This window comes from Anguilla rostrata, chromosome 13 (genome assembly GCF_018555375.3).
Source record: "Anguilla rostrata isolate EN2019 chromosome 13, ASM1855537v3, whole genome shotgun sequence".
NCBI classification, from domain to species: domain Eukaryota; kingdom Metazoa; phylum Chordata; class Actinopteri; order Anguilliformes; family Anguillidae; genus Anguilla; species Anguilla rostrata.
Genome location: NC_057945.1, coordinates 33562091 through 33580441, shown reverse-complemented (window position 1 = coordinate 33580441; position 18351 = coordinate 33562091). Strand labels below are relative to the sequence as shown.

Here is an 18351-nt window from a genome sequence, read left to right as displayed (position 1 = left end):
GTCTGTTAACTTGATCACATCACGGGTCTACTGATACCCCGGTTGTAGCCACAGGATGGTTATGGTTTTGGGTTATTGCTAAAACTCTTATTTACATACTGTAATAGAAGACAATGTATCAACATTGATCCATTATGTAACATGCTTATTCCTGGTCGGGGGGGGGGGGGGGGTATACTCCCTGATAAGGTCGCCAATCCATCACAATAGTTATTAACCAATTAACCTAACGCATGCCTTAGGGCTGTGGAAGGAAACCAGAGTACCCGGGGAAAACCCATGGGGAGGAGAACATGTAAACTCCACACAGAAAGGCTCCAGCTGGGACTTAAACCCAGGACCTTCTTGCGAGGTGACAGTGCCAACCACAGTGATAATCAACATAATCTGACAGGTGGACAAGGATCTCCTTCCTCAGCAATGACCTGGGAGTGCACAGGCCATGACAATGTGCCAATGAAGACTGCAGGACGTGTCTACATGGGCTGAGCTAATATTTAAACTGATAGATACACTGTAGCTAGAGTGAAGGACTGGTCTGACGAACATATTATATTAATATCTGTGCCACTGCACTATTTTGCTTTTATCGACAGAGGGTCATTAGAATGCTGGAATAAAATTTGCAAACATGAAGAAAAATTAGGCACATTCAAAAGCTTTGACTGTAGGAATCAGTGACACAATTTATCACCTGCCAGTATGTTGTATTATTCCACATTTAGTCTGAATTAGGTTAATTTGTGAATCAGAACACCAGTGTTGTTGAAGGCACAACAGGTTGGATGTTCATTGTGCAGGAAAAGTTTCACAAAGGGCGGGCATTTCTACAAATACTTACACCATCAGGGAACTGAACACCTTCAAGCACTCCTTCAGTTAGAATCCAAGATCTTTTACAATCAAATTTTTTATTTATTTATTTTTAAAATCAATTAGCATTTTTGGGCAATCAGGGAACCCCAATAAATGCACTGGAGCTTACTGTAAGTGCCTACAGTCTGATGGAAGGCACAGAATGGCAACGGACAATATATGTTGCCTCCACTATGCCTCCTTAAATCAGTAAGTAAGGAAGTGGCTGCGCCTTAATCTGTGTACTTATACCCTCCTTTACCGTTTGTGATCGCTTGATCGCACCGCACATTCCCTATCTCCCTGTCTGCACAGTGACTGCTGAGCAGTCTTCAGTAAGCTTTTTCATTTTCTACCTGCATGATACCCATCATGCAACACTTTTTTTTTTAAATAGCATAGTGGAACATTACACCCCCCCCCCCCCTTTAGAAAAGGCTGTGGTAGGGATCAAACCCCCGTCTGCACAGGGAGGAATCACTTATGGCCAACAGCTTATAGACAGCACCACACGTGCCCAGTGGGGCTTATTATTCACCATTAGAAGAGATCCACAGATGCAGATACACCTCTGTCATCACATTATAAAAAAAATAAACCCAGGAGAAAGATGGCACAGAAAAAAATATCTATTTTAGAATCTATTTCTGTTAGATACACAAATAAAGTTACACAATGCCAGTTTACCAACCTGAATAAGGATAAAATATGACATGGTAGAAGGGCTTTATATTTCAAATGATTCTTGATTGTCTCTCAAATCAGAACACAACCAATGGTGATGGGAAATTGCCTCATGCATTGCCATTTTCTTAAAAAAAAAAAAAAGAACAAGGACCCTACAACTGGAAAAATCTTTTTTCCTTTTTCCATTTTCAGTCTTTTATACCCGTGCCGTGTAGCGCTCCCAGGTTCCATTCACACATATTCTCCAAAAAATAGGTAAGTGCCCTCGTACTCAAATTTTAAAAATTTAAACCTGACAAAACATTTTGTATTCCACAAGTATGAGTCACAATATTAATTTAAAAGGCATACATTGGTTCACATCAGGTATATATTAAAGGGAAACCTAAGAGATCATCTAATCTAGGGATCCTCAATCTTATCCAGAAAGGGCCGGTGTGGGTGCAGGCTTTCGTTCCAACCAAGCAGCAACACACCTGATTCTACTAATCAGGGCCCTTAGCAAAGACTCTGGTGGTTGATTAATAGAATCAAGTGTGTTACTGCTTGGTTGGAAGGAAAGCCAGCACCCACACCAGCCCTTTCAGGATAAGACAGAGGAGCCCTGATCTAATCCATCGACATGAATCATGAAGCATGGGAGGAGGGGTGGAGACTACTTGGCATCAGGAAGCACTGTGTTGTATGCGGTAAGACTACTGCCAACTGTACCACTGTCTGTATACAGCTAACAAAATCGGAGGTAGTACGATTATTACAAGAAACTACACATCATAGCTTATACAGCTAGAACAAAAAGTTCTCAGGTGCATGCAGTATGCATGAAAAGCAAGCAGATCAACTCGGTGCAATATGCATGCATTTCCTCAGTTTGAAAGTCGGCCTCCAACAGTGTTGTCGTTGTGTTGCCAGTCCACAGCCATTTCAGTCGAGATTATTAGTAGTATGAATGTTTTCAGTGGTCCGTGCTTTGGTTTGGGTCAGGTCCCCGCCTGCCACAGGAGCAGAGAGAAGCCCCCCCTCCCCCATCACGTCACATGACCATCCCCGAGTCACATGACCCCTTCGCTGAGCTCGGGCAGACGGATGGGGTCGGAGGTCCAGCTGACGGACTGGGCCTTGCAGTCTCCGTCGGGGCTGAAGCGCTTGTTGGCTCTCTCCAGCGTCTCGGACGCGTCCTCCGAGGGCCCGCTGTCTTGGCGGTCCCTCTTCACGCCAGACTCCATTGGGTCGTCCGTCACATCTGTGTGCAGGACAGGGCACAGTGCAACATTGCTGAATAAAACCAGGGCCAATTTGACAGCACTTACAATTTGATATGTAGGCGAAGCACCAGCCAATGCTGGGGCCAATCGCGTATTTGTGATCTCACACTTTTACATTGCATTACATTACAGGCATTTAGCAGACGCTCTTATCCAGAGCGACTTACACAACTTCTACATAGCATTTTACATTGTATCCATTTACACAGCTGGATATGTACTGAAGCAATTCAGGTTAAGTACCTTGCTCAAGGGTACAACGGCAGTGTCCTAACCCAGGAATCGAACCTATGACCTTTTGCTTACAAGCCCAGTTCCTTACTCACTGTCCTACACTGCCGCCCCGTTAAAGGGTTAAGAGAGCTCATTCTTGAAGGATGCCGCTTGATAGTGACTGGGACAGAGCGGTGAACGCTACTGACCTCGGGTCAGCTGGGCGGTGCCCTCCTGCTCACTCCGAAGCTGCCGCATCAGGGCCATGTTCCTCTGGCTGACCTCCTGGTGGTTCACCATGGGCTGGGGATAGTCCTTCCCTGCAAGCAGACGGGAGAGAAACCTCAGTGCCATACCGTACACACACGGGGGTGTACAGCCGAGCGGGTACATTTCAGATTAGACCAGATCGGGGCTTTCTGGGAACCCCAGAGTATTTGCTCCACTCAGCCCTGTAAGGCATCGAGGTCATTAGGAACACGCATTGATGAGCTTCCACGCTTTCTGATTTTATGTAGAGATGCAGGTTTTTCGGGTACCGCGGTCCATTTTTAACCCGCTGTTTAATTAAAGGCAACATTTTCAACTCTTTCCGCAACAACCCCGCAGTTCACTTAACTCGTCAGATTGTGATGAGTCTGTAAAGACCCGGACAGCATACATTTGCATGACATGACATCACTGGCACCCAGCAGACACTCTTATCCAGAGCAACTGTTTTACACTCCACCAACTCCCCCCCAACCCCCAACCCACCAGTATCCAGAGATACAGCAGGATCTTCACTGAAGCTATTTAGGTTAATTATGCTGCTCAAGGTACAATGGCTGTGCCCTACCTGAAAACTGAACCTGAAACCTTAACCTGGGTAATTTATCCCAGCTCCCTACCCATTATCCATTATACTACACTGCTGCCATTCACAGCCATCAGTGAGGACAACATATGAACAATAGAACGGACACCATGCTACAGGGGCATTCCATAAACATAACGGAAAATATGACAGCATGTGTTGTCCTACATGTAGTACATGTTATCTAACTCTGATACTATGCCCTCAACCACAGCTGCCGACTGGAAGATTACAGCAACTTCAAGATAATCTTTGCTGATGCTAACTTTCTGGAGCACAAAACATTATCTACACTCCCAGGACAACATCTGGAAGCAGTAACATAGATGATAAGACATTTCATGTTACACCTCTGTCTCATTTCACATTTGATGTTTGTACATTTTGTTAGGTGTAAGTCTTGTTGGGTAACTTTGTGTTTCACGTCAGGTCCCCCTTGCAAATGAGATTTCAATCTCAATGGGGGTTTTCTTGGTTAAATAATGGTTAAATACAATAAAAATAAAATACTATTCTGCTAATTTTGCACTGAAAAGCTGTAAAGCTGGGAGAAGCATGCTGCTGAAGGGCAGGACGATGAACATACCGATTATACACCCAGCCTCCTGCTGCACTTCCAGAGGAGCAGTCCACGGCTCGTAGATGTACTTGGAGGGGAAGTTCTTCAGCACTGGTAGATATTTCCTGTAAGGCGACCCGAACAAAATAAACCGAATCCCAACCGCCACATCAACGCCCGAGTCTGCTGATAGAGATTAACAAGGTTCTGAGAGGAAAGGGCCCTTTAAAAATCCTGGAGTAAAGATCCCGCCTATTCCACAGAGGCACCAGAGCTGCACAGGTGTAGATATGAAATGATAGATGTGTAGATATGACTTTAAAGTGAGATATCTCTAGAGACAGATGCAGATAATTTTATTTAATTGGCAGAAACCAATCAGATTTCTCCCCCCGAAATCCCAAACGTGAAGAGAGCAGAAATGTCCCACCTGAGGTACTGTCCATCGGTGTCAGTCCGGCGCCCGAAGCGCACGGGGCAGAAGATGCGGGTGTACTGGTGGAAGAAGGCGCTGGCCGACAGCCACATCCAGTTCCCAGCGTTCACACAGTAGTCTGCATCCAACAGGAACTCCTCAAACACCTGCACACGGTGCAGAGGGCCAGTGTAGAGGTCAGACTCACAACTGCCATCTCAGACCCTGCAAAGGATCTTCCTGCTGTCACCCTTTCAGCCCTGCCCTATAGCCTCACTCAGTACTCAAACTGTATACTCTCCTCCATACTCCTTAGTACCTTCATGCCCTCCTCCCAGCTGATCCACAAGTCCCCCCTGGTCAGGAAGCAGGCCACAGCGTGCCGGGCCAGGTGGTGGATCCAGCCCTCCTGCCGCAGCTGGGTCATGATGGCGTCGATCCAGGGGAAGCCCGTCTGCGCCTGCGGGGAAGCACCAGGACAGCAGGTGAGCCTCCGAGGCGTCCGCAGCACAGAGCTCACCTTGAACCCGGCGCCTCGCTTACACGGGACAGCCACTCACCGTCCTCCATTTCTCCAGCGCCGCCTGGTCCTCGTACCAGCCGATCTGGAGGCAGATGGGATTGCCGGCCATCTTGGTGAAGTTGGGGGTGGCAGAGGCGACAGTGTAGAAGAACTCTCTCCACAGCAGCTGCCCCTGGAGTGACACTGGGGGCAGGGAGTGGTTCTTGGACTGCAGAGGGAAGACGGACACACTCAGTGTGAGTAACTGCTCATCGTGGAACCTATCTGAGGAACACTGAGACAACTTTGAAAGCATAAAACCACTCAGCTTTAACAGTGTATCAGATAAGGTCTTTCTTCTTTTGATAGCCTGACAAGGAATGAACATACTGTTGTTACCCACAATGCACCAGGATGGTGATATGGACGCTCTCGCGAGCGTGGCTCACCTGTGCATAGACGTTGGACAACTTGTAGTAGAAGGAGCGGACAGACAAACAGCCCAGGCTGAAGTAGGGACTGAGACCGGTTGTGCTCGGTAACAGGGAGTTTGGAATGGTGCGGGGTTTGGAGAAGTTGACAACCCAACCCTGAGAGAGACAGATGTACATCACAAACACATAGATGTTTTCCCATAGTCAGATATAGACTCTTTCCTCAACCCCATGCAAAGTTGTATGTATAGCTATCAGAACATTTCTTTTATCCAAGCTATGGAATATATTTTTGGAGCTATGAACTCCCAGACTTTAAAAAATTTTTTAAAATTAAAAATAGTGTATGAGGGGAAAAATAGCTTGAATGCAGCTGATTATAAGCAGAACTCTACGGAACACAATCATGCCAAAAAACTGTACTGCCAAGAATGTGCTTTCATGCACTCTGTGACCCAGTTCCACAGTTCTCATGCTGTACCTGACTCTCAAAATGCTTCTCCAGTCTTTTCAGTCCCTCACTCTCCCCACCAGGCCACAAGACCTCCAGGTCCACCTCTATCCCAAGATCCTCCAGGCTTGGAATCCGGTACTGCTCGTCATTTCCATCATCCACAGGAGTTTTACACTTCCTGAAAGAAAATAATTACCATGGTACACTTCAAGGGTGGGCCTTCTCTTTCATGGCACCAAAAAACCCAACGAAAAAGACATGGAAATATTTTCAGAGAAGAGCTGTGTACTGCAGAAAAACCTCTCACTGGCTAATCCAGTTTAGGAGCCATCTTGGACCGGGAGATGTGCAAATATTGTCCGAAATCAACCATGACTTCTTCCTTTAGCCAACGTGAAGCCAGTAGAACTACTTTTTTATCAAGCGAGGGGGAAAAAAGCTGCACTCCAGCAGTTCACCACAGAAAGCAGCCGCACGGAGCTGCTGATCTCATCTCTCTCTCTCTCGGTGGGAGATAAGGGCCCACGCTTTCATCTGGAGCGGCACAGAATTGGGGGGGGGGGGCTGCCTGATGACCCCGTTCCAGCAGGTGCGTACGGGACTCTGCTGGCTGCGCGGCTGCGGCTGACTGTTCCGCGCCTCCCAGCCACGTTTGCGTCGTCACACGTGGAGCCGTTCACGCAACGCAAGCCGCTCGGAGTCACGGGCAGCATCTGTTGCCGTAGCGCCGTCAATGCACCGGGAAATGATAGCACTCGCGTCCGCCGCCAAGCAACAATCTCCCCATCAGGCCCAGATCCCACAGCTTACTCTCAGATTAGGTTACACACAGCGAAGGGCAAATCACTCCGGGGGCTGTGAAAAATTATCTTTAATCTTATTTTTTTCAGTAGTAGTATTACTTTAATAGCGATGTACTGGCCCAGAGACCCAAGAGAGATGAGCAAGAATGTGTGCTTCTCACAAGCTTAAAGAAATATGCATTTCCATTACAAACACTGTAACTAAGTGCAACTAAAATCCTGGAAAGAGTTTCATTCAATTTGTAGTAGTACCTGGTGTTCTGTTGGGGACATGAGTAATATTGTTCAATAATACAGTCATATTGGTATCTTTCAACCACAGACTGACTATGCGGTGGTTACAAATGTTTCTACTTGAGTGTAAATAGTCGATGAGGGGTAAAGCTCATAAAGGATCCAACGTCTTCATGGACTGAACTGCGCACCTGCCGAATACTTTTCTGAAAAATATATAAATAGGCATGTGCGTAACTCAGCAGGTGGTGGATTGGAGCGTGAGGGGAAACAAGACCCAGGTGCAAACACTTTGGGGGGATGCATTTGCTAGGCTGGCACCCACCAGAATTTACAGAGAACGTTGCAGCGTCAGGACACGCCTCTCAGTTATGACTGGCCACTCCAAACTGGCAGAGAACAGAAAAATGGTCTCGGTGTTCAGCTGAACTGCGTGCGCTTACTGGAAGTCCTGGAGCGTGATTTCCCGCGCTGGCTTGTCAGGCTCTCCCAGGACGGACAGCACCTGCAGGAACTTCTTGTAGGTCAGTGGGGGCTCCCCTCCGTTGGCTTTGATAATCCTGCAGGAACAGCAAAGGTCAGGGGAGCTACAGACACAAACGACACCACCCGCCCCCCTCCTCTGTATCCCTCGCACTCGCAGACATACATTTGCATACGTGCACTCACCCTCACTCAACTAACCACCCACCTGCAGGTATACACACACACACACACACCACTGCACTCAGGCACACACACATGCAGGTGTACACACACACACCACCGCACACAAGCACACGCAGGTGTACACACACACACACATCACCGCACACAGACGTACACAAACACACGCAGGTACACACACACACACCACTGTACACAGGCACGCACACATGCACATGTCCATACATAATACAGATTAACTCGAACTGAAAGACTGAATAAGGTTACAGTCTGTACTCAACAGCATATAAATATCACGCTGTCCTTTTAACCGAGCTCAAGCGCCCCTGCGGCATTTCCCTTTAAGTGCAAGCATATGTCAGCTGGCAGGCTCCGCTCTGTGAAAGGGCTGTTGATCTCCCCGTGGTCCTGGCACATGCAACAGCCAAGCGCACTGTATCCTATGATTGTGTTGCCTTATAATCTTTTTATTATAACTCTGCGTTTTTTTTAACATAATTTACCTACCTAGCTATCAAATTCAAATGTTTTTTTTGGGGGGGGGGGGGGTTTCACATCATACAGTCTTCAAAATGAACACTTCGGCGAGGGGTACGGCCTATCTCTGCAGGGGAGACGTACCTCCGGACGTCGTAGAGGGTGTGGGCCACGCAGGAGCGCACGAGCACCCCCAGCTCCTGGCACAGGGCCCGCAGGCCGTCGTCCAGCCGGGCGTAGAAGGGCTCCACCTCGGCGTCGAAGGTGAGCTGCGTGACGCCCCAGCGGCGGACCAGCCGGCGCAGCACGGCCTCGTGGCCGCCCTGCAGCACGTGGAGGCGGGAGCCCAGCGCGGCCAGCCCGTCCCGCAGGTCCCGCAGGCTCTGCAGCAGGAAGCGCCAGCGCAGCGGGCCCATGCGCGTCGCCCCCTCCAGGAAGGCCCGGTCCAGCACGAACACCGGGTACACCGCCGCCGACGACTCCAGCGCCGCCACCAGGGACGGGTTGTCGTGGAGACGGAGCCCCTTTCGGAACAGGTGGATGGTCCGGTGCGTCATGGCCGCGCCCTCTCTCTCTCTCTCTCTCTCCGTTCGACCGCTCGGTCTGTTTTACCACGATTACCTGCGCAAGAAAGGTAAGAAATGAACAAATCCACCCCCCAGCAAGTCACCGCTACCAATGCACAGGCACCGACTTCAGTAAGGTGCTGGGCAGGTGCTGGGCAGTCATGCTGCACGACTCCACACGAGAGAACACATAATCCAGGAGATCTGATTCGCTCTCCCCGGAGATTAAGAGGAGGTCATGTGACACAACTCCGATGCCCATCTGTACCCGTGGCCATAATGACATCACAACACGTCAGTTCAGCTCAAAGCAAGAGACTTGCTATAGACCAGACGAGACAGAAAAAAATCGACCACTTAACTCTTTAAGGCCCAAGATCACAAATATGCGATTAGAACGTAGCCAACTGAACATTCTAATGCTGATGTAACAATTATTACTGGTAACTGAAATCAATGGAGTCCTAGAACAGTGACTAAGAACGTTGAAAAAACATTTCTAAAAACCTACTCTTGAATGAATCTAAATTGGGAATCTAAATTGGGAGATGCACCATGCACCTTAAACCCTTAATTTGGTTAACCGGGCAAGAAAACGCTTACCGCCCGCTGACTGCCGTCCCACTAAACTCCACCGCGCCTGTTACATTTCGGCTGAATCGCGCTGTTCTTGTGAGTAACTTGTCTTTCAATAAGACGTGGAAAAGTACAAAGCATGCCCCACCAATCCCATTGAGTAGGCTACCATGAATAACTTTACCTGTTAATTGAAACCAAGCTCGCTTTCCAGCGGGCTTGAGGAAGGGAAATGAAGAAATGACACGATTTGCACTGAAGGCATGCCAGACCGGTCTTTAGGGTATAGCCCACCATTTTTCATTTTACATGTCAACCATAAGAAGAACATTACGCCCCTTGTACGTCTAAAATAAAACAGAAACATTTCATGAAAATAATAAAGCTCAAGAATGAAATGAAGCTAAAATGTCCTATGATAATTATGTCTTATGATTAGGTGACCACAATTCCATTCTCAATGAATATTTGTTTTACAGGAAGCTAACTATGGCGTCAGAACTAGAAATAACAAAAGAACCCTCGAATTGTACCTTGAATCAAGACAAAAGTGAAGGAACTCAGCTTCAATTGCAAAATGTGACGCCAAAAGTAGGTCAATGTGCTCAGAGAAGATGTAGGTCAGTATGCGCCCCCTGCAGGCACCGCTGCACAGCCAGCGTTCTCAATAAGCGGCAGACAGAACAGCCAGTACCGAGAGCAGATCGCATTAGGCCAATCACTTCGCGGGAGATTTGCATGCACTCATTTTAGATTGCTGAATAACGTTAATGCTAGAATAAGACGTTCTGGATACATCACATTCATAGTGTGCGCGTGTGTCCCAGAGGTGGAAAATTAAGGTTCAGAAAGTAAAGTCCTCCGCAGCATTTTGTTCTAATCGCCTGGCATTGCTAATAAGCACAATTGTTCATCCAGTGGGATGAACTAATTAGTTAAATCAGGTGGCTGAGTTCACGGGTGGAAGAAACACATGGCAAGTCATGACATGACTGATACTTGACTTCTACTTTCTGACCGCTGGACTTTCCACCTCTGATGTGTCCACTGAGCCAGACTCTGGGCCCTGCAGTACACTGAAGTCTGGGAGAGGGCAGGAGGCCAATCAGTCTCAGGAGTCTATGTTGTTGAGTGGAAACACGGGCTCAGTTATTTTGAGGGGTTTAGATTCCGGAAGAAAAATCTCCATTGACTTTTAACCCTGACGGTCTAACATGAAGTACTGTTCAGGCATTAAACTCTCACGGGTGAATAATCACTTCAGAAAATTAACAAGCGTCCAAAAAGTTTGTTTCATTGGAAATAAGGCAAGGGTACAACGATACAGTCTTAAAATAAGAAAATATGGACAAAGTGACTGTGACGTCACCCATCGACTTTCCATGGGCTTGCAAAAAGCGCTTTGATGCCGCAGAAGTGCAGTTTCTCTGGCGCCATGTTGTACAAATTGGAGCCAGGGACTGCATAGTAGGAAAAAGATGCTTTTTGAATAAAATAAAAAAAACACCTTAAACACCATGTTTATAAACTAAAGCATTAGCTATTTTTTGTTTAATCTGAAACATTACTGGTGTCCCAGAGTACCCTGCTCATAAAGACCCACATTTTGAGATGAAGGAAGCAGATGCTCATATGTATTTCCATGTGTATGCTATTTTTGGCTCCATAACATGACATGGAATTATTTTGTCTAAATGGATTCTTTCCCAATAGACACAATTTTTACATATATGTTATGCCACTGTACACCTTATCTTTTATTGAACCGCAATAATACTCTGGGATTTTACACTCCTAAAACGCAAAAATACCATGCAGTGTAACTGCCCAAAGGCAAATACAAACAAATAGAAGTCTTATTAAAATGTTAAATATCATATCAAAACTATTACTCTGACGTGATTATGTCAATGTAGCCTATATAACTACAGTGCTTCCATATTATACCTAGGCAGTAAACCTGGATAAGTAAAATAGTACAGACAAGTAATATTCACAAATGTATGTACATGTATTTTATTATGGTGCATTGGTAACGAAAATAACTTAATGCTGTCAGTCTAGTTAATGTAGAGTGCACAGTTTTCAATGACAACTTTTCTCCATTTACAATAATATTACATTTGCACTAACGATGCATGACTGGGGTATGTTCGTAATATTTTCCTGCCGTTGCAACATATAACATACGTACGTTTTAAAATTATGTTTAAAAAAAACTTGCCCTTGTAAATAATAACAGAAAACAACCGATTCACAAGCCTTTTCTTTTAAAACCTCGGTGGAGCATGTCTTTGACAAACAGTACAGAACCATATAAACAAGGACTTCTCCTAAAAGGATTGCTTTGAAAGACACTGCCTTTTTTATTTATTTATATTTATTTGTAATCAGGAGAGGACCATCAAAGCTAAGGCACTTTTTTCCTCATACACAAAACTAACAAGTAACTAGCGAGGAGGTTTCCTATGGGAGGATGTTTGCGCATGAGGAATTGCTGGCGACAGGCCAGGCCTAACGGAGCGCGAGCCTTTTGTACACTACAATATACGTTACAAATTATACGTTGCAAGGTTCGAAAGTCTTAATGATTGAGAATACAAAGGCGTAATAGAAGAGGATGTTGGAGATGATGTTGCTGTAGTTAAACGGAGCTGGTTTCTCAAACTAGAGAAGCTAGTTCCTCAAACTACAGAATGTAGTCCTATACAGCCATCTTCGTAGCTATACGTTGAAATATTGTAAAGCTAGCCTACCTTATTTTCTGGAGGTTACGTCTTTGCACATAGGAATTCACAGTTGCCCTGTTTTCTTCGACTTGCCTTAGACTATTTTATTTAGTTTTGTATTACTAAAACTTAGTAATTAAATAAGCTTTTACTCAGTTTGAAGGGCAAACTTGCATAATGGACTAACACACAGCCCATCCAATGCAGGTCTTTCCCGTTGCACTTTGCTAGGTCTATAGTAGCCAAAGACGGTGCCTATACGTTGAGACTGCCGCATTTTATAGGGATGTACGCATATAGTAGTGTCTAAAATAAAGTATAACCTTCATAAAGCGCATAATAACACATAATGGTGTAAGTGTTTCTTTGGCTGTGCAACTTTTCAAATAGTAACATTTCGTGTCTTGATGGCATTCTTAATATATAACATTACACAACAGAGTAACACCCCTCCTGCAACAGAACACTTTAGTTGAGCCGCGTTAAGCACTTGTGAGTTGAATGGGAATGTGTTGTCGGGCTGTTTAAGGGGCGTATTCACTGGCGTTTCCACTGCGATATACTGTAAGGCTAGGCTTTGGTCTAATGAAAGTTTCGATCAGGAGATATACCAGCATGTAGGTTTTCACTCCAAGACATCTTGTTGAACTGCTAATTACTAAAATTAGGCGTTCCAAATTACGGTTTAAATGAGAACAAACCGGACGGTAAATCTCCAGGAACAGGGTCTACATGATACATTTTTATCTCGGTTTTACTCTGAAATTATCTTCTTATCATGAAATTCCGTGATTCTCTTAGATCTAAAGGCCTGACGATTGCCTGCAGATCTTGCGATTATAAAATCAATATTTTGTCATTTCATGTTTGAAATATGACACACATACTGCTTGGTGTGAATAGGCCATATATTGTTCTACACAGGTGAGGTTTGGAGGTGAAAGCCACGTGTGGCAGTGCTAACATATAAGCTGGGACATCTGCTAGCAGCGCAGGTCTATATCAGGACAGCACAAATCTGTTCCTGGAGATCCACAGTCCTGTAGACTTTCACTCCAATCAAAGCACTCCTGAATCAGCAGCTAAGGATCTCATTGAGCTGCTAATTAATAGAATCGGGTGAGGCAAATTTGGTTTGAAATGAAAACCTACAGGATGATAGAGTCTCCAGGAACAGGGTTAGGCAGGTCTGATCTATATCTTTGTGTGTGGCTCCAGGCTGGTGGGAGACAGCCAAGATGGGAAAGCACTCTGACTCTGATGCCCTCCTCAACTCTGGTGAGTGAGAGAGGTGGCATTGCCATGGAGGGCCATGTTAGTCAGGCAGAGAAATACACTACATGGCCAAAAGTATGTGGATACCTGACATGCAAAGTCTCATCCAAAATTATGGGCATTAATATGGAGATGGTCCACCCTTTGCTGCGATAACAATCCCCACTCTTCTGGGAAGGCTTAATACTAGATGTTAGCAGAGGTGGAGCATTGCTGAAGGGATTTGCTTACATTCAGCCAGAAAAACATAAATGAGGTTTGGGCACTGATTGGGTGATTAGGCCTGGCTAGCAGTTGGCTTTCCAACTAATCCCAAAGGTGTTGGATGAGGTTGAGGTCAGGGCTCTGTGCAGGGCTGTCAAGTTCTTCCACACCATTCCCCTACAAAACCAATTCTATATGGACCTCGCTGTGTGCCCAGGGGCATTGTCATGCTGAAACAGGAAAGGGCCTTCCCCAAACTGTTGGCAAAGCACATAATTGCCTAGAATGTGATTATATGCTGTAGCATTAAGATTTGCCTTCACTGGAACTAAGGGCCCTAGCCCAAACCATAAAAAACAGCCCCAGACCAAGGGTTGTCCAGATACTTTTGGTCATATAGTGTACATGCCTGCTCCTCAATTCCTCTATAGATGGCAGGGAAGAGCGATGACTAATATGAGCTAATCATGCCTGTAGGTCTGTTTCAGTCTTCTTGCAATTTTGAGTAATTTTTCAGTAAAGCAGCTTTGGTCTCCAGGACAAAACCACGAGAGACCTGAGGGCAACACTACAGGGGCAGCCTAGGACTGGGGTACACAAATTAGGCAGTCAATTTCTGCAAAAGTTTTGCTTGGCAAAAGTACCCATCTCTGGTTGCAGAGACTCAGAGCTCACACATTCAGGACCCACATCATGCTTACAATATAAAGGCTCATTGCCATTTGGAGTTAGGAGGATTGAGTTTGGAGGATTGCAAGGGCCCTACTGACAGGGGCCCTCAAAAAATATTTGAAGATCGGATTATCTGTGGTGGTGGGGCCCAATGTGAGATCTTTTCATGACTGCTTTTAGCCAGCAGCCCTCCACCTCACTGACCTGGTCCATCAGGTTTGTCTCCACTGCTTTCTTAAATGAATGGTTTAAGTTTTGTTAGCTTTTGAAGGCTGATCTGCTTCCATGTCCCCCCTAACAGTCATACATACTGAACATACATGGCTGAGGTTGAGTTTGCTGAAGATTATCAGTGCTTTGGTGAAGTGAACACTGATGATTGATTTGGACTGATTAACCGATTGATCTCATATTCAGCTGCATTGTTTTTTTATTTATTTATTAAAGTTTGTAGGTAATGCAGAATTATTGACCAGTATTTAAGTAACTCAGCTTGTTTCCTTTGTAATGGTAACCTACCATTAGAAGAAGAAATAATGTTTCCTTGTATGTGGAGTTGATGGGTCCTTGTCTGTTTGATTTGTAACACAAGCTCCTCTGGCTTGCTGTGACCGGAAAGCTAAATGAACCATTATGTTTTTTTTATTATCTCAGTTTCTCTGCATTGCTTAGAGTTAACTGGCTGCTTAAGTGTTCCTAAGTCAGGATATGGTGAAAATCATTTAAGGAGCATTTTGCCATTCAATGAAGGATTGTTCAATGAACAGCGAATAGTAAGGAGAACATCCCTCCCACTTTTTAGTCTCTCTGCACTGCGAAATGTGTAGATGTTGCATGTTCTATCAACAAACAAAAAAATAGATCAAAATGGTGAGTCAGTTATGTTTTTTCCCCAGAAGACGCTGCCCTCTAGTGGACACTAGACGACATTCACACAGAATGCACTTCGAAGGATTTCTCATTCAGTCAGGGATGCTTGACATCTTATGCAATACCCAGAAATTGGACTAGCATGGGTTGCTTCTGTGCATACAAAACTATGTCCTGTTATGTCATAGATGTAGCAAAGATACTCAATCTCACAGTCTGACCCAGGCAAATTTCACAGACATTTTGTGGAATTTGTGCCAATTTAGAGGCTCTTTCAAATAAACTATTTCACTGTGACCATGATTTTAGACCAGGTCTCCTTGTTTAAAGGACAGCTGTAGTGGATGGCTACTTTCACATGTGAACAGGTACAGTACACGATGCAGTGGATTCAGCATTTACAGAAAGTGTTGTGTAACAGAGCAATGGAAAAGAGAAAAGGACTGACACATTGACAGCTTTTAGCATTCGTCATTTAGTGGAAATGTACAAAAAGCAGAGGGGGAAAGACAGAGCCAATGCAAAAACAATAATCTAGTAGGCCAAGTCTGAGGAATATCCCATCCACAATTTGCAAGAAATTAAAGAAAGAAATTATTAAATAACATTGCAAGTGACTGCAAGTGAATTATTAATTTTAGCCAAAACAACCTGATCAAGAGTATTTGCATTATTTGCATGTGCTGTGTGGATAAGAACAACCACTGCAATTGACCCGCAAATCAAAAAATATAAAGCGACACCAATAATTATTATCTCTATTATTAGTCATTAACTATATTTTACAATGTGCAGGCTTATTCATTTGGTCATGGGTATGATCCACATTCGTAGTGGTATCCGTCAGACTAAAAACACCTGGCTTTCAGGGGAAGCTGTCAAATAACGTAAAACTGTCTGTTGGTGTGCGTGTGTGTGTCCACTGGGTGACACTTAATGAAACTTGCAGCTGAAAGCAGGCAGTGACCGATTGTGGTTGTGAAATGTTTTGGGCGGGGTGACCACAATATCTCCCGCCATGCATCAGGCAGGACATTAGGCATTTTTTACAAGTAAGGACAGCAACACATGCAATGTGCGACTCTGTGGTGGTGTGATGTAGCGGTGGTGAGAACTGAAGCAAACTGTCAGGCAAACAAAGGTTGCATGCCACACGAAACCAAGAAAGGAGACATGCCTTCTTTCGCTAAGACCTGAGGTCCACTTCTGCTCCTGTACTTCTGCTGCTCGGGCAGTTCCTCAAATGAAAGAAACAAAGGTGTTCTTTCTCGGCCAGGAGAGAAGAGGTGCCTGCATGTGACCACCGGCAGAGCTGGTCTAAGCTTGTGAAGACACAGAACAGGGCAGAGCTAAGGTTGTGAGGAAGTGGAAAAGAGCGAGGCTGAGCTTCTGAGGACTCAGAACAGAGCTGGACTAAGCTTGTGAGGACACAGAACAGAGCAGAGCTAAGGTTGTGAGGAAGTGGAAAAGAGCGAGGCTGAGCTTCTGAGGACTCAGAACAGAGCTGATCTAAGCTTGTGAGGACACAGAACAGAGCAGAGCTAAGGTTGTGAGGACTGAGAACAGAGCAGAGCTAAGGTTGTGAGGACTGAGAACAGAGCAGGTCTAAGGTTGTGAGGACCGAGAACAGAGCAGGTCTAAGTTTGTGAGCACGTGGAACAGAGCAAGGCTGAGCTTGTGAGGACTCGGAAGAGAGTAGAGCTAAGTTTGTGAGAACGTGGAACACAGCAGGACTAAGCTTGTGAGGACTCCGAACATACCAGGTCTAAGTTTGTGAGGACGTGGAACAGAGCAGATCTAAGTTTGTGAAGGTTGTGGGAACTCTGGAGAGAGCAGGGCTAAGGTTGTGGGGTCTGGATCCAGCTAGTGGACTCATCTCTCAATGAAGAGTCTGTGACTGGGAACGTCACTACAGACAGGTAAGACAACAAGAAAGGCTGTGTACTTTCAAGGTCACAGTTATTTAGTCCCTACTACAAGCTTTTACTGCAGATTTATATGATGATGATGATGGTGATGATGATAATGCTTATTATTATTATTATTATTGTTGTTGTTGTTGTTGTTGTGTTTGCAATTGCAATCTTCATAACAGTCATTTCTATGACACTGACCAAAATTTCTGTATCAAAAACACATTTACTTTGTGATTGATCATACTATATTATATATATATAAAGACAAAAAATATACTATATTAAGAAAAAAAACAAAACAAATATATACAAGACAAATAATGAATAATGCCCCCTGGTGGTAGCTTACACATTTCAGCCAGTAGCTGGGACAGACATGAAATACATGCAAATACATGTCTGGTACAGACATGAAATACATGCAATGAGGATGCTAAATAAAACACAAAATAATGTGCACCCATTCTTTATTTCTGTAAATGTATTGTGGCCCATACACTTACATTTAATAATTTATCATAGCAAACAATGGCACAGAGCAGAGTCCACAAACCTTTCCTTTACAATGTCATTGAGGGATCTGTTAGTAGCGAACAAAATCTTCACTCTTTGCGCACAAGACATGAAACATGGTGGGGAAACGGTGGTTTTCACTGCTTCAGGCCTAAATTGTTCACTGTCTCTGAGGTTGTAATGTGTGACACTTCCTCTTTCATATCGGTAGCACAAGCACAACATTTAATCTGCAACACAATGCCTGCAGTAGTGAGTAAGCAATGTCAGCATACTGCAGCAGAATGAATGTAGAAACGACATTCATCATTAAATACATTTTATATGGGACATTTTAACCAAGAGATGATAATTCAGCAGGCAATGGTCACAAAAACCTCTGTGTTTAAGAGAAAGCTGATGTTACAATAATGATAGCTATGAATAAACTGATCTTGGTGTTGTCATTTTTGGATGCAGGGGGAGCAATTTGACTTTCAGTAGTGCTTGAACTGAACTGTCACAGAGAGCGTGATAACCAGAGGTTGGTGTAACAGCGTGAGGTGGCAAAAAAAAAAAAACAGACAGGTTTTGGTGGTCCCTATGCAAATATTATGACCCCTTAGAGCCC

The 18351-nt window shown here is 44.9% G+C and overlaps 2 protein-coding genes across 3 annotated transcripts in view; one reads left to right on the top strand and one right to left on the bottom strand.

Annotated features, from left to right (window-relative positions):
• Positions 1–1469: 1469 nt before the first annotated feature.
• Positions 1470–12549, bottom strand: cry4 (cryptochrome circadian regulator 4). Its single transcript, XM_064305774.1, has 11 exons — positions 12319–12549; positions 8565–9041; positions 7721–7837; positions 6268–6418; positions 5802–5942; positions 5411–5581; positions 5170–5310; positions 4866–5017; positions 4463–4560; positions 3230–3340; positions 1470–2785 (listed from the first exon to the last, which is right to left on the bottom strand). The coding sequence occupies exons 2-11, from the start codon at positions 8975–8977 to the stop codon at positions 2595–2597; spliced, it is 1686 nt and encodes a 561-aa protein (XP_064161844.1). The 5' UTR covers positions 8978–9041; positions 12319–12549; the 3' UTR covers positions 1470–2594.
• A 948-nt stretch (positions 12550–13497) lies between these two features.
• LOC135238200 (DENN domain-containing protein 2D-like) overlaps positions 13498–18351 on the top strand; it is a 28434-nt gene continuing 23580 nt past the window's right edge. Inside the window, exon 1 of one of the 2 annotated variants that reach the window (XM_064305924.1) lies at positions 13498–13569. The gene's annotated coding sequence lies outside the window, so the exon portion shown is untranslated. Of the gene's footprint in view, positions 13570–16807; positions 17232–18351 lie in introns of those variants that run through there. The other variant, XM_064305923.1, reaches the window with a different exon arrangement.